This window comes from Salmo salar, unplaced genomic scaffold, assembly GCF_905237065.1.
Source record: "Salmo salar unplaced genomic scaffold, Ssal_v3.1, whole genome shotgun sequence".
Lineage (NCBI taxonomy): Eukaryota > Metazoa > Chordata > Actinopteri > Salmoniformes > Salmonidae > Salmo > Salmo salar.
The window spans coordinates 6,957-20,000 of record NW_025549340.1 but is presented as its reverse complement, the minus strand read 5'-3'; the positions used below and the strand labels follow the sequence as shown (position 1 = coordinate 20,000).

The 13,044-nt window shown below is 40.6% G+C and overlaps 1 protein-coding gene across 4 annotated transcripts; it reads left to right on the top strand.

The window, feature by feature from the left end:
* The first annotated feature begins 5,648 nt into the window (after positions 1 to 5,648).
* Positions 5,649 to 11,848, top strand: LOC123736399 (cobalamin trafficking protein CblD-like). Of its 4 annotated transcripts, none has more exons than XM_045713182.1 (8): positions 5,649 to 5,723; positions 6,283 to 6,321; positions 6,423 to 6,570; positions 8,229 to 8,449; positions 8,635 to 8,743; positions 9,023 to 9,111; positions 10,632 to 10,718; positions 10,912 to 11,848. In XM_045713182.1, the coding sequence occupies exons 2-8, from the start codon at positions 6,313 to 6,315 to the stop codon at positions 11,125 to 11,127; spliced, it is 879 nt and encodes a 292-aa protein (XP_045569138.1). In that variant the 5' UTR covers positions 5,649 to 5,723; positions 6,283 to 6,312; the 3' UTR covers positions 11,128 to 11,848. The 4 variants fall into 4 exon arrangements, with proteins under 4 accessions (XP_045569138.1, XP_045569135.1, XP_045569136.1 ...); XM_045713179.1 differs by having other exon boundaries at positions 8,993 to 9,111; XM_045713180.1 differs by lacking the exon at positions 5,649 to 5,723 and adding an exon at positions 5,791 to 5,809 and having other exon boundaries at positions 8,993 to 9,111.
* The last annotated feature ends 1,196 nt before the right edge of the window (positions 11,849 to 13,044 follow it).

The window sequence follows — 13,044 nt, the reverse complement described above, 5'->3', positions numbered from 1 at the left end:
TTTAATCACAGGCCTACTAAGGATATGGAATAAAGATGGTTTAATCACAGGCCTACTAAGGATATGGAATAAAGATGGTTTATTCACAGACCTACTAAGGATATGGAATAAAGATGGTTTAATCACAGGCCTACTAAGGATATGGAATAAAGATGGTTTAATCACAGGCCTACTAAGGACATCAGATACAGATGGTTTAATCACAGGCCTACTAAGGACATGAGATACAGATGGTTTATTCACAGGCCTACTAAGGACATGAGATACAGATGGTTTAATCACAGGCCTACTAAGGACATGAGATACAGATGGTTTATTCACAGGCCTACTAAGGACATGAGATACAGATGGTTTAATCACAGGCCTACTAAGGACACTGAGATACAGATGGTTTAATCACAGGCCTACTAAGGACATGAGATACAGATGGTTTATTCACAGGCCTACTAAGGACATGAGATACAGATGGTTTAATCACAGGCCTACTAAGGACATGAGATACAGATGGTTTATTCACAGGCCTACTAAGGACATGAGATACAGATGGTTTATTCACAGGCCTACTAAGGACATGAGATACAGATGGTTTATTATCTCTTCTTGATATTAGGTAGTGGGCAGAACAGAACTCAGATAACCTCCATTGTGATGCATGTACTACAGCCTAATGTCCCTGTTGGTGGTCTCTGTGAGTATGTATTCATTGTATGAACTGAGGTTGAAGACAAAAGCTTAGCTTATTAGCTTACCGGTATCTCCATAGATAATAGGCTTTGTATTTTGTGGGCTTCATAAGACTTCCATTCATGTTGATTTTGCTCAGTTTGTTAACTCAACTTTGAAGTCAGCATCCTGACTGTTTGGCGTGACAAAGACCATAGGAGTTGGCAATACAGCACAAACAGATCTGGGAGCAGGGTGTAGGCTGATGATAACTCAACACTGCAAATATCTCTGACTGGTATTGGTATTAGGTATTTTATTAGGATCCCCATTAGCTGTTGCAAAAGCAGCAGCTACTCTTCCTGGGGTCCACACAAAACATGAAACATAATACAGAATGACATAATATAGAACATCAACAGACAACAACAGCTCAAGGACAGAACTGCATAAAAAAATATAAAGGCACACGTAGCTAACATATCAATGCATACACACAAACTATCTAGGTCAAATAAAACCGGCTTTGGTGCTTCATTCTAACATGGATTACTGAGGCCAAATCACTCAGACAAAAACACTACAGCCACACCTACACACTACAACCACACCTAAACACTACAGCCACACTTAACACTACAACCACACCTAAACACTACAACCACACCTAAACACTGCAGCCACATCTAAACACTACAACCACACCTAAACACTACAACCACACCTAAACACTACAACCACACCTAAACACTACAACCACACCTAAACACTACAACCACACTTAACACTACAACCACACTTAACACTACAACCACACCTAAACACTACAACCACACCTAAACACTACAACCACACCTAAACACTACAACCACACCTAAACACTACAACCACACCTAAACACTACAACCACACTTAACACTACAACCACACCTAAACACTACAACCACACCTAAACACTACAACCACACCTAAACACTACAACCACATCTAAACACTACAACCACACTTAACACTACAACCACACCTAAACACTACAACCACACCTAAACACTACAACCACACCTAAACCCTACAACCACACCTAAACACTACAACCACACCTAAACCCTACAACCACACCTAAACACTACAACCACACCTAAACACTACAACCACATCTAAACACTACAACCACACTTAACACTACAACCACACCTAAACACTACAACCACACCTAAACACTACAGCCACACCTAAACACTACAACCACACCTAAACACTACAACCACACCTAAACACTACAACCACACCTAAACCCTACAACCACACCTAAACACTACAACCACACCTAAACACTACAACCACACCTAAACCCTACAACCACACCTAAACCCTACAACCACACCTAAACACTACAGCCACACCTAAACACTACAACCACACCTAAACACTACAGCCACACCTAAACACTACAACCACATCTAAACACTACAACCACACCTAAACCCTACAACCACACCTAAACACTACAACCACACCTAAACACTACAAACCACACCTAAACACTACAACCACACCTAAACACTACAGCCACACCTAAACACTACAACCACACCTAAACACTACAACCACACCTAAACACTACAACCACACCTAAACCCTACAACCACACCTAAACACTACAACCACACCTAAACCCTACAACCACACCTAAACACTACAACCACACCTAAACACTGCAGCCACATCTAAACACTACAACCACACCTAAACACTACAACCACACCTAAACACTACAACCACACCTAAACACTACAACCACACTTAACACTACAACCACACTAAACACTACAACCACACCTAAACACTACAACCACACCTAAACACTACAACCACACCTAAACACTACAACCACACCTAAACACTACAACCACACTTAACACTACAACCACACTTAACACTACAACCACACCTAAACACTACAACCACCCTAAACACTACAACCACACCTAAACACTACAACCACATCTAAACACTACAACCACACTAAACACTACAACCACACCTAAACACTACAACCACACCTAAACACTACAGCCACACCTAAACACTACAACCACACCTAAACACTACAACCACACCTAAACACTACAACCACACCTAAACCCTACAACCACACCTAAACACTACAACCACACCTAAACACTACAACCACACCTAAACCCTACAACCACACCTAAACCCTACAACCACACCTAAACACTACAGCCACACCTAAACACTACAACCACACCTAAACACTACAGCCACACCTAAACACTACAACCACATCTAAACACTACAACCACACCTAAACCCTACAACCACACCTAAACACTACAACCACACCTAAACCCTACAACCACACCTAAACACTACAACCACACCTAAACACTACAGCCACACCTAAACACTACAACCACACCTAAACACTACAACCACATCTAAACACTACAACCACACCTAAACACTACAACCACATATAAACACTACAGCCACACCTAAACACTACAACCACACCTAAACCCTACAACCACATCTGAACACTACAGCCACACCTAAACACTACAACCACACCTAAACACTACAACTACACCTAAACACTACAGCCACACCTAAACACTGCAGCCACATCTAAACACTACAACCACACCTAAACACTACAGCCACACCTAAACCCCTACAACCACACCTAAACACTACAACCACACCTAAACACTACAACCACACCTAAACACTACAACCACACCTAAACCCTACAGCCTAAAACCCTGAGTTCTAAACATTCCATCTGAAGCAGACACATCCAGCTGAGAAAGAAAAGCTCAGGATTCAGAGATGGTAGTGGGCGAGTTAGGGGACAGATGGCAAGACATTACACATGGTTTGAGTCAGTCAGCTGTAGCTAGCTGCAACACGACACGACAGAGAGAGAGACACAGAGAGAGAGAGAGAGAGAGAGAGAGAGAGAGAGAGAGAGAGAGAGAGAGAGAGAGAGAGAGAGAGAGAGAGAGAGAGAGAGAGAGAGAGAGAGAGAGAGAGAGAGAGAGAAAACAGGCTGTGTAAAGAGGTGGGTAAAAACACTCAAGTTGCTCCTTCTCTGTGGTGCTGTGAAAGAGGTTGATCATCCTCCACGTTTCTGCGTGTTTCCAAAGACAGATGGAGTTTAGAACACAACACGTTCTAGAGGTCTATAATGTTCCGCAGCGTTTCACCCATTATGGCCATATGGTTATTATACCCATGAGTGTACTGTCAAATGTCTATGGAGTGGCTATGCCCGTTCTAATTCTATTTCTCAGCCCTGGAACTAAATCACTGTGTAAGATGGAATGTAAGATGGAATGTTTAATGACAACACACAAGGAGGATGAAATGGGCAATAGAAAGAAAATAGCTGATTCTTGGCACGGCCTATCAGACAGCTTGACAGCACAGCAATAAACCTTCGGCCTGACTCATAACTTTGTCTGCGTAGGATTCTCAAGGCCACCTCATTACTAAGGCCACTGTGAAAGAACTTTGTGCTGAAGTAAAAATGGCTTTTGAAAATCATTATTAGCAGAGAATCAAACCTTGATGTAATTTTCATGGTGTCACAATGAATATGCACAATTGCCTATATTGCATCATTTTTGTTACATGAAAATGGTATTTTGAAAACGTGAATATATGTTCTTCAGTAGGTGTTCTGCTTGTTTGTTGGTGAGAGAGCAGCCTTGTTCGTGTGGGACCCCCTCCAGACTCCAGAGTGCATGCCATGCCAATATAATGTAGTGTTTGGAGTGATGCTGAGAGTGGTGCTGTACTAGTCTTTATGTATCCCAGGGAAACACTGACAGGCAGGCTGAGTCCTCCAGATGCCTCCCTGCATAACCATTCCACTGCATCTGCACATATTAAAAAAAGAGAGAGAGAGAGAGAGAGAGAGAGAGAGAGAGAGAGAGAGAGAGAGAGAGAGAGAGGAGAGAGAACTCACACACACATTGATAAGCACACACCAGTCACATGAACACATGCAGAGAAAGAGAGAAAGGGACAGGAAGACGGACAGGGAGAGAGAGAGAAAGACAGGTAGAAGAGAAATAGAGAGACCTCTTCCAGCACTAAAGCCCTGGAGCAAAAGTCCCATAACTCCCCACTCCACTTCCTCTCAGCTCTGTGAAAGTGTCACTCAGTGTGTCAATCCTCCCGGCCACAGGGGACCTGACAGTGACAGGTTCTCTGAAAGGCCTTGTTTATACCCTTGTCAAATGTCCGCCCTTGTCCCAACTGACGTTTGCTAGCTCTCAGCTCTGTTGTGGTCATCAGATTCGGAACTCAGGGCTCGGTTGGTAAGAGTGTGATGCTAGCAATGGCAAGGTTGTGGGTTCAATTCCCACATGGGGATCACATACACATTCTATAAATGTACAGTATACACTCAGTGTACTTTGAGTCAGTTTAGATGAAAGAGTCTGCTCAGGGGAAAATACATTGACTCTTCACATCCAGCTTCTCTCTGTCTACTAGTGGTGGAAGGTCAGTACACAACAGAGTAGGCCGTATGGTTGTATCATTGGCAGCAAAGGAAAAGACCTCCTGATTGTAGGAGCTCTGAGATTATAACGAGGGAGGCTGCAATAATACATATCTATAGGAGGTCAAGCCTATAGCTCAGTAGGAGACGGATGGATGGTGAATAGAGTCACTGATTATAATTATTTCCAATAGCCTAATAGATATGCCTTAGTTGTCAAGTAGTATATTACTTACTGTGCAGAGGTCTAGTAATCAGTAGACTACTTTTTTTTGTGATTATAGCTATCACAATTTCATCAAGGTTATTTTATAGAACAGCAGTCGACCTAGGTGGGCTTTTTCCATTATACATTTTTTTGTGAATTTTCCTGATTCGTGTAGATATGCTGCCATCTGACGGACAACCTCTGATAACACATGCAATCAAAAAGCTCGGTTTGTCCCTCGTCGTATACTGTTCTCAAGTCATGTGAACTCGCATACGTGCGGAAGTGCTGCAGCGTACAGAGTCGTCTGATTAGGTAAGAACATTATGTTCCTTTACATAACAGCACACATTCACACGAATATTTCAGGAACTTAACGCATATCATCTTATTGTAATGGTGTATGTTTACATTGAAATGTAACTTTGAAAAATAAGAAATTGTCATCTCAAACTTACGTCTGACGCGAACGAGAAGTGAGAGTGCAGCCGATCAAAACAAACAAGACTGGACTTGTGTCAGCTCTTTTAGCTACCAAGCTAATTAGCATAGCTAGGCTGTCTGTCACTGCCAGTTGTCAACAACAACACTAGTTAGCTGTATCGAATACTTACGTATCATCTTGTTTTTGTCCCTTTTAGCTTGCTAGATAGTCAAAAGCATAGCAGTAAGCAGCGATTGCGTCATATTGTTAAGGCAACACTCATAGTATATAACCGTACAAGCTAACTTGCAATATCAAGTTCACGTTTGATCAATTCAATTGTATTTCCTACTGTCTGCTGTATTCTGTCTGTCTGTGCTGCATGGTTTATTAGCTGTCCTATTATGTAATGTCACACATGTAGTATTCATCTTGTTTCCACATCTTCAGGTGTAAAACTAGTGACAGAGGGCCACCAGGATGACTAGTGTAAGTACTAAACATTTACATTGCATCATATATATTAATATTAATACTGTAGCTAGGGTGCTTGACGCTTCTCCTCTGATTGATTTGATTAATAACTGTAGGTGCTGTGTGGGCGAGCCCGGCTGGTGATAACCCAGTCGTCAGGGCGTCAGGTCTTATCTGCACTCAGGGTGGGCTGGATACGAACCTTCTCAGCTGCAGGTTCTGATGAGCCTTATTTTGTCGTGTCACGGGGGGACTCAGACTCAGGTAGGCTACTGCTATATCAACCACAACACTGGTAACACTGGTTCATTTGTTATTTTCCACTACCTGTGACCGTATTTTGGCCTTTGCGTTTTTGAGTTATGAATTGTAATTACGGTGCATTCAGAAAGTATTCAGACCCCTTCCCATTTTCCACATTTTGTTACGTTACAGCCTTATTCTAAAATGTATTATATTAAATAAATCCCTCAACATTCTACACACAATACCCCATCACGACAAAGCGAAAACAGGTTACATTTTTTTGGTGCAAATTCATAAAAAAATTTATTACAGAAATACCATATTTACATAAGTATTCAGATCCTTTGCTATGAGACTTGAAATTGAGCTCAGGTGCATCCTGTTTCCATTGATCATCCTTGAGATGTTTCTACAACTTCATTGGAGTCCACCTGTGGTAAATTCCATTAGTTGGACATGATTTGGAAATGCACACACCTGTCTATATAAGGTCCCACAGTTGACAGTGCATGTCAGAGCAAAAACCAAGCCATGAGGTCAAAGGACTTGTCCGTAGAGCTTCCAGACAGGATTGTGTCAAGGGACAGATCCTGGGAAGTGTACCAAAAAATGTCTGCAGCATTGAAGGTCCCCAAGAACACTGTGGCCTCCATCATTCTTAAATGGGAGGAGTTTGGAACCACCAAGACTCTTCCTAGAGCTGGCTGCCCGGCCAAACTGAGCAATTGGAGGAGAAGGGCCTTGGTCAGGGAGGTGACCAAGAACCCGATGGTCAGTCTGACGGAGCTCCAGAGTTCCTTTGTGGAGATGGGAGAACCTTCCAGAAGGATAACCATCTCTGCAGCACTCCACCAATCAGGCCTGTATGGTAGAGTGGACAGACGGAAGCCACTCCTCAGTAAAATACACATGACAGCGCGTTTGGAGTTTGTCAAAAGGCCCCTAAAGGACTCTCAGACCATGAGAAACAAGATGCTCTGTTCTGATGAAACCAAGATTGAACTATTTGGCCTGTAGGGATGTTTTTCAGTGGCAAGGACTGGGAGACTTTCGAAAGATGAACGGAGCAAAGTACAGAGAGATCCTTGATGAAAACCTTCTTGTCTCTGAATGCTCTTGAGTGGCCTATCCAGAGCCCGGACTTGAACCTGATCGAACATCTCTGGAGAGAACTGAAAATAGCTGTGCAGCGATGCTCCCCATCCAATCTGACAGAGCTTGAGAGGATCTGCTGAGAAAATGGGAGAAACTCTTCAAATACAGGTGTGCCATGCTTGTAGCGTCATACCCAAGAAGACTCGAGGCTGTAATCGCTGCCAAAGGTGCTTCAACAAAATACTGACTAAAGGGTCTGAATACTTATATAAATGTGATATTTTCGTTTTTAATTTTTAAAACATTTGCAAAAAAACATAAGGTTTTTGCTTTGTCATTATGTGTAGATTGATGGGGGGGGAAAACTATTTAATCCATTTTAGAATAAGGCTGTGACGTAACAAGATGTGGGAAAAGTTATGGGGTCTGAATACTTCCGAATGCACTGTATGCATTAAACATTTTATTATGAGAAAATGATCTCAAACTTTACATAAATATAGCTACTGTTAGGCAGAAAATACAATGTCAAATTTGTCAGATTTACCATTATTGTAATATACTCTCTTTCTCCCTACCAGGCCCTAGGACAGTATGGCCTGATGAAAACATGGGACCATTTGGCCCCCAGGACCAGCGGTTCCAGTTGCCAGGTAACTCAGGCTTTGACTTTCACCTGGAAGGCATGGCAGACCAGAGGATTAAAGGCCCAGTCCACCGGACGGTACCTGACGTTCTGACTGCTGCTACCAGCAACGAGAGACATGAGTTTGTAATGGCCCAGTTCGTCAGCGAGTTTCAGGTAAATACGTCACTCACAATAACTCTTTAACTAAACAAAATGTGTCCTTATTCAATTGTAAATAAACATGGATATTATTCTTAAACATTTCAAAAATATGTTTATATAATTTTATAAAAGCATTTCTATTATGTTTCATACTGGTAGAGTTATATGTTGAATACTTAATGTTTTTTTCTTTGTAGGTCAAAAGTGGTCACATGTTATCGAGGAGCGTCCGCAAGGCAGAGCACTACTTTGATCAGCCCAATGTGAACTGTTCTATACAGACCTGTCCTGAGCTGCTGAAGAAAGGTAGCCTTTTTTATTAGCATGGTGTAGTCATACTTATCATAACATTACCTATTCATGTCATGTTTTATCAACCGCAATCCACACACGTCAGATGGCTGTATGCAATATAAACCATGTCCACTAGGGGGAGTAACTTCATTACTAACGTCACTAATGTTGTCCAAGTGGGTGATGGCTGACCTTTCTGTAGGCCTATTGGCTAGCTAGCAGTTGAATGTGTAGCAAATGTCTCTTTATTTCCTCTGTTAGAGTTTGAATCCTATTTCCCCTCGGCCCCAGCCAGCGCCATCACTGTTGTCACGGTGAAACACACCAGATGTGAGGTGATCGACAAAGCAGTGATCGACAGAGAACAGCTACTTCACAAAGTGAGTTGGAACTCCATGTCCGCTGGTTGTTTCCCATTGATATGGATTCAGTGATAGTAATTTCAGTAAATGATTCTGCCATCACTTTTTTGGAGTTGTAGGCCTGTGTACTTATTGAAGGTCTTACTCTGTACCTCCCCTTTATTGGTGAAGTGTTTTCTTGTCCGTTAACTGTCAGTTAGTTTGACTACTGACATACTGGATGTTTTCTGTTATTAACTTTAGTTTGACTACTGACATACTGGATGTTTTCTGTTATTAACTTTAGTTTGACTACTGACATACTGGATGTTTTCTGTTATTAACTTTAGTTTGACTACTGACATACTGGATGTTTTCTGTTATTAACTTTAGTTTGACTACTGACATACTGGATGTTTTCTGTTATTAACTTTAGTTTGACTACTGACATACTGGATGTTTTCTGTTATTAACTTTAGTTTGACTACTGACATACTGGATGTTTTCTGTTATTAACTTTAGTTTGACTACTGACATACTGGATGTTTTCTGTTATTAACTTTAGTTTGACTACTGACATACTGGATGTTTTCTGTTATTAACTTTAGTTCGACTACTGACATACTGGATGTTTTCTGTTATTAACTTTATTTTGACTACTGACATACTGGATGTTTTCTGTTATTAACTTTAGTTCGACTACTGACATACTGGATGTTTTCTGTTATTAACTTTAGTTTGACTACTGACATACTGGATGTTTTCTGTTATTAACTTTAGTTTGACTACTGACATACTGGATGTTTTCTGTTATTAACTTTAGTTTGACTACTGACATACTGGATGTTTTCTGTTATTAACTTTAGTTCGACTACTGACATACTGGATGTTTTCTGTTATTAACTTTAGTTTGACTACTGACATACTGGATGTTTTCTGTTATTAACTTTAGTTTGAATACTGACAAGATAGTGGATGTTTTCACTAATATCAGTTATTTTTACTACTGACAGAAAGTGGATGTTTTCAGTTATTTTTACTACTGACAGAAAGTGGATGTTTTCAGTAATATCAATTATTTTGACTACTGACAGATACTAGATGTTTTCAGTTATTTTTACTACTGACAAAGTGGATGTTTTCAGTAATATCAGTTATTTTGACTACTGACAGATACTAGATGTTTTCAGTTATTTTTACTACTGACAGAAAGTGGATGTTTTCAGTAATATCAGTTATTTTGACTACTGACAGATACTAGATGTTTTCAGTTATTTTTACTACTGACAAAGTGGATGTTTTCAGTAATATCAGTTATTTTGACTACTGACAGATACTAGATGTTTTCAGTTATTTTTACTACTGACAGAAAGTGGATGTTTTCAGTAATATCAGTTATTTTGACTACTGACAGATACTAGATGTTTTCAGTTATTTTGACTACTGACAGAAAGTGGATGTTTTCAGTAATATCAGTTATTTTGACTACTGACAGATACTAGATGTTTTCAGTTATTTTGACTACTGACAGAAAGTGGGTGTTTTCTGTTATTCCCCAGTTTGTTAGTGGTGCTAAGGAAATCTGCTTTGCTCTGTGGACAGCTGGCTTCTGGGCTGACTTCATTGACCCCTCATCAGGATCAGCTGTGAGTTGTTCTCCTACCTGTTTTGTTTGGTTATTAATTGTTTATGTCAAAATATCTATATAATGTCTAATACATATGTAATACAATATTGATGTAGTGTTTACTGTACTTCATCAACCTGAGATATTTTCCAGGAGACGTATGTAGTCTTCAAGACAACCACATCACATCACTCCTTTGTCTTGTCCCACAGTTCTTTGGATCTCACTCCAACCACCCACTACTCAAAGAGGAGGAGTGGAGCCATCTAGGTTTCCATATCGAGGCCTCTGGATCCTGCACAGTTATCCGTCACGTCCTGAGGGGAACACCTACGTTTGTTGGAACTGTTTTCACTACCGCACCTGCTAACAGCCATGTCATGGAAAGACTTCAAGGCCAGTCAAGTGCATTTGAAGACAGGGACTAGTTTTTATATTTAGTTATCACCATGTGAGAATGATGTATCTCACTATCCAAAAGACTGTTTGTGCCCTGACCTCTGTTTGTTCACTTTGGTTTGTTTTGGAGGAAAACCCTTACCCATAATGCCGTTGTCTTCACCACACCAGCATGGAGAAAAAGTTCTGATGGGTTGATGTCTTCAGACACATGCCTAACTATGTTAACCTGGTTCCAGATCTGTTTGTGTTATTCTGTTTGTGCTGTCTTGCCAAAGTTGGTACGAGGACACAAACAGATCTGGGACCAGGCTATATAACTATGTACTTGGAAGTAGACAGGTAGGTTGCGTACAGTACTGCAGCGATCTATTGTTGATTCTGATGATATCATAAAGACTTGACTGAGGAGGATCCCTTTGGCAGCTGTGTTTAAACACCCAATGAACCACCTAGCTACCTTTGACTGAGGGCCCTTTTTCTAGCCTTACCGCTGAAGATCCTCACGATATAACTCCAAAAGCAATGTTTCCCATTCACGCTAAACGCTGCATATTTCAGTTCAATCTGAGAGAACCTTTACATTTCGATCGTGCTGTAACACTCAAATTCAGCACTACGGATTGAATCTAGTCTAATATAGTCAATAGTTAACACTTTCAGACTAATCTAGTGTCTACAGAGTATTGCTACTGTACAGGGTTTTCCTTCACTTGCACAATGGGAATAGAAATATGGTGTCTTGGAGGAGTCTGTTGTCGTTTCTACCATAATGAATTAAAATGTCTATGTTGCTGTTATGGTACACACATCATTCAGTCATCTAATAGATGTAAGAAAGTAGGGACGTGTGAGGCAACACACAACACTAAACAAAATAATAATGAATAGCTAATCCAAAAGAGATTTTCAGTTTGTCCTCTTTACATACGATTAGAAATTTAGACAATGCAATTAACACTTAAGTCTTTGCTAATTTCCTAGTGCTAATTAGGGAACACAAACACTAAGAGAAATTGAAAAGAATATGCCTGGCCTTGAGGTAATGCGTTACTCTGCATCTCAGTGCTAGAGGTGTCACTACAGACCCTGGTTCGAATCCAGGCTGTATCTCAACCCGGCCGTGATTGGGAGTCCCATAAAAATATATGACTTCTGGGCCTTCTCTTTTAGTAAAGTGTTCCCAGGACAAGGAGTATGTTGTTTGGGTAAGAGAAACATCTCATTTCACACCTCTAAAAACCTTAGACTAAACACTGATTTGAGAAGGACTGATGGGTTTGGTTTGGAGCTGTGACCATCCAGTCTGTCGGCCAGAATCAGATAAAGAAAGTCCTTTAAAATGAACACCCCTGCAGCTTAATGTAATCTCCTTCACAAGGCTTTTAAACTACACCTCCTGGATGCAGAGGGTCTGAGAAAGACATTACCTTTTACTTCCTGGAGAGGAAAGCAGAGAGGCAAAGAGAAAGAGAGGGTGTTAGAATGGTCCTTTTTTTCTGCGCCTCTAAGCTCCAAACCTTCGTTGTATTTCTGCCTAATGTTACCTTAACTGTGAAACTTTACCGCAGTCCGAGTCCACATGCCTCATGCGGCATCTAAAATATCTTGCATTCCACAAAATGCACTATCTGGTTATGTGGATACTGTTTATACTGTAGAAACAACATGTTCAGGCAAACAATACATTTAATGGTGAACACTGTATACCAAACCTGGTGTAATACATTTAATGGTGAACAATGTATACCAAACCTGGTGTAATACATTTAATGGTGAACACAATGTATACCAAACCTGGTGTAATACATTTAATGGTGAACACAATGTATACCAAACCCTGGTGTAATACATTTAATGGTGAACAATGTATACCAAACCTGGTGTAATACTTTTAATGGTGAACAATGTATACCAAACCTGCTGTAATACATTTAATGGTGAAC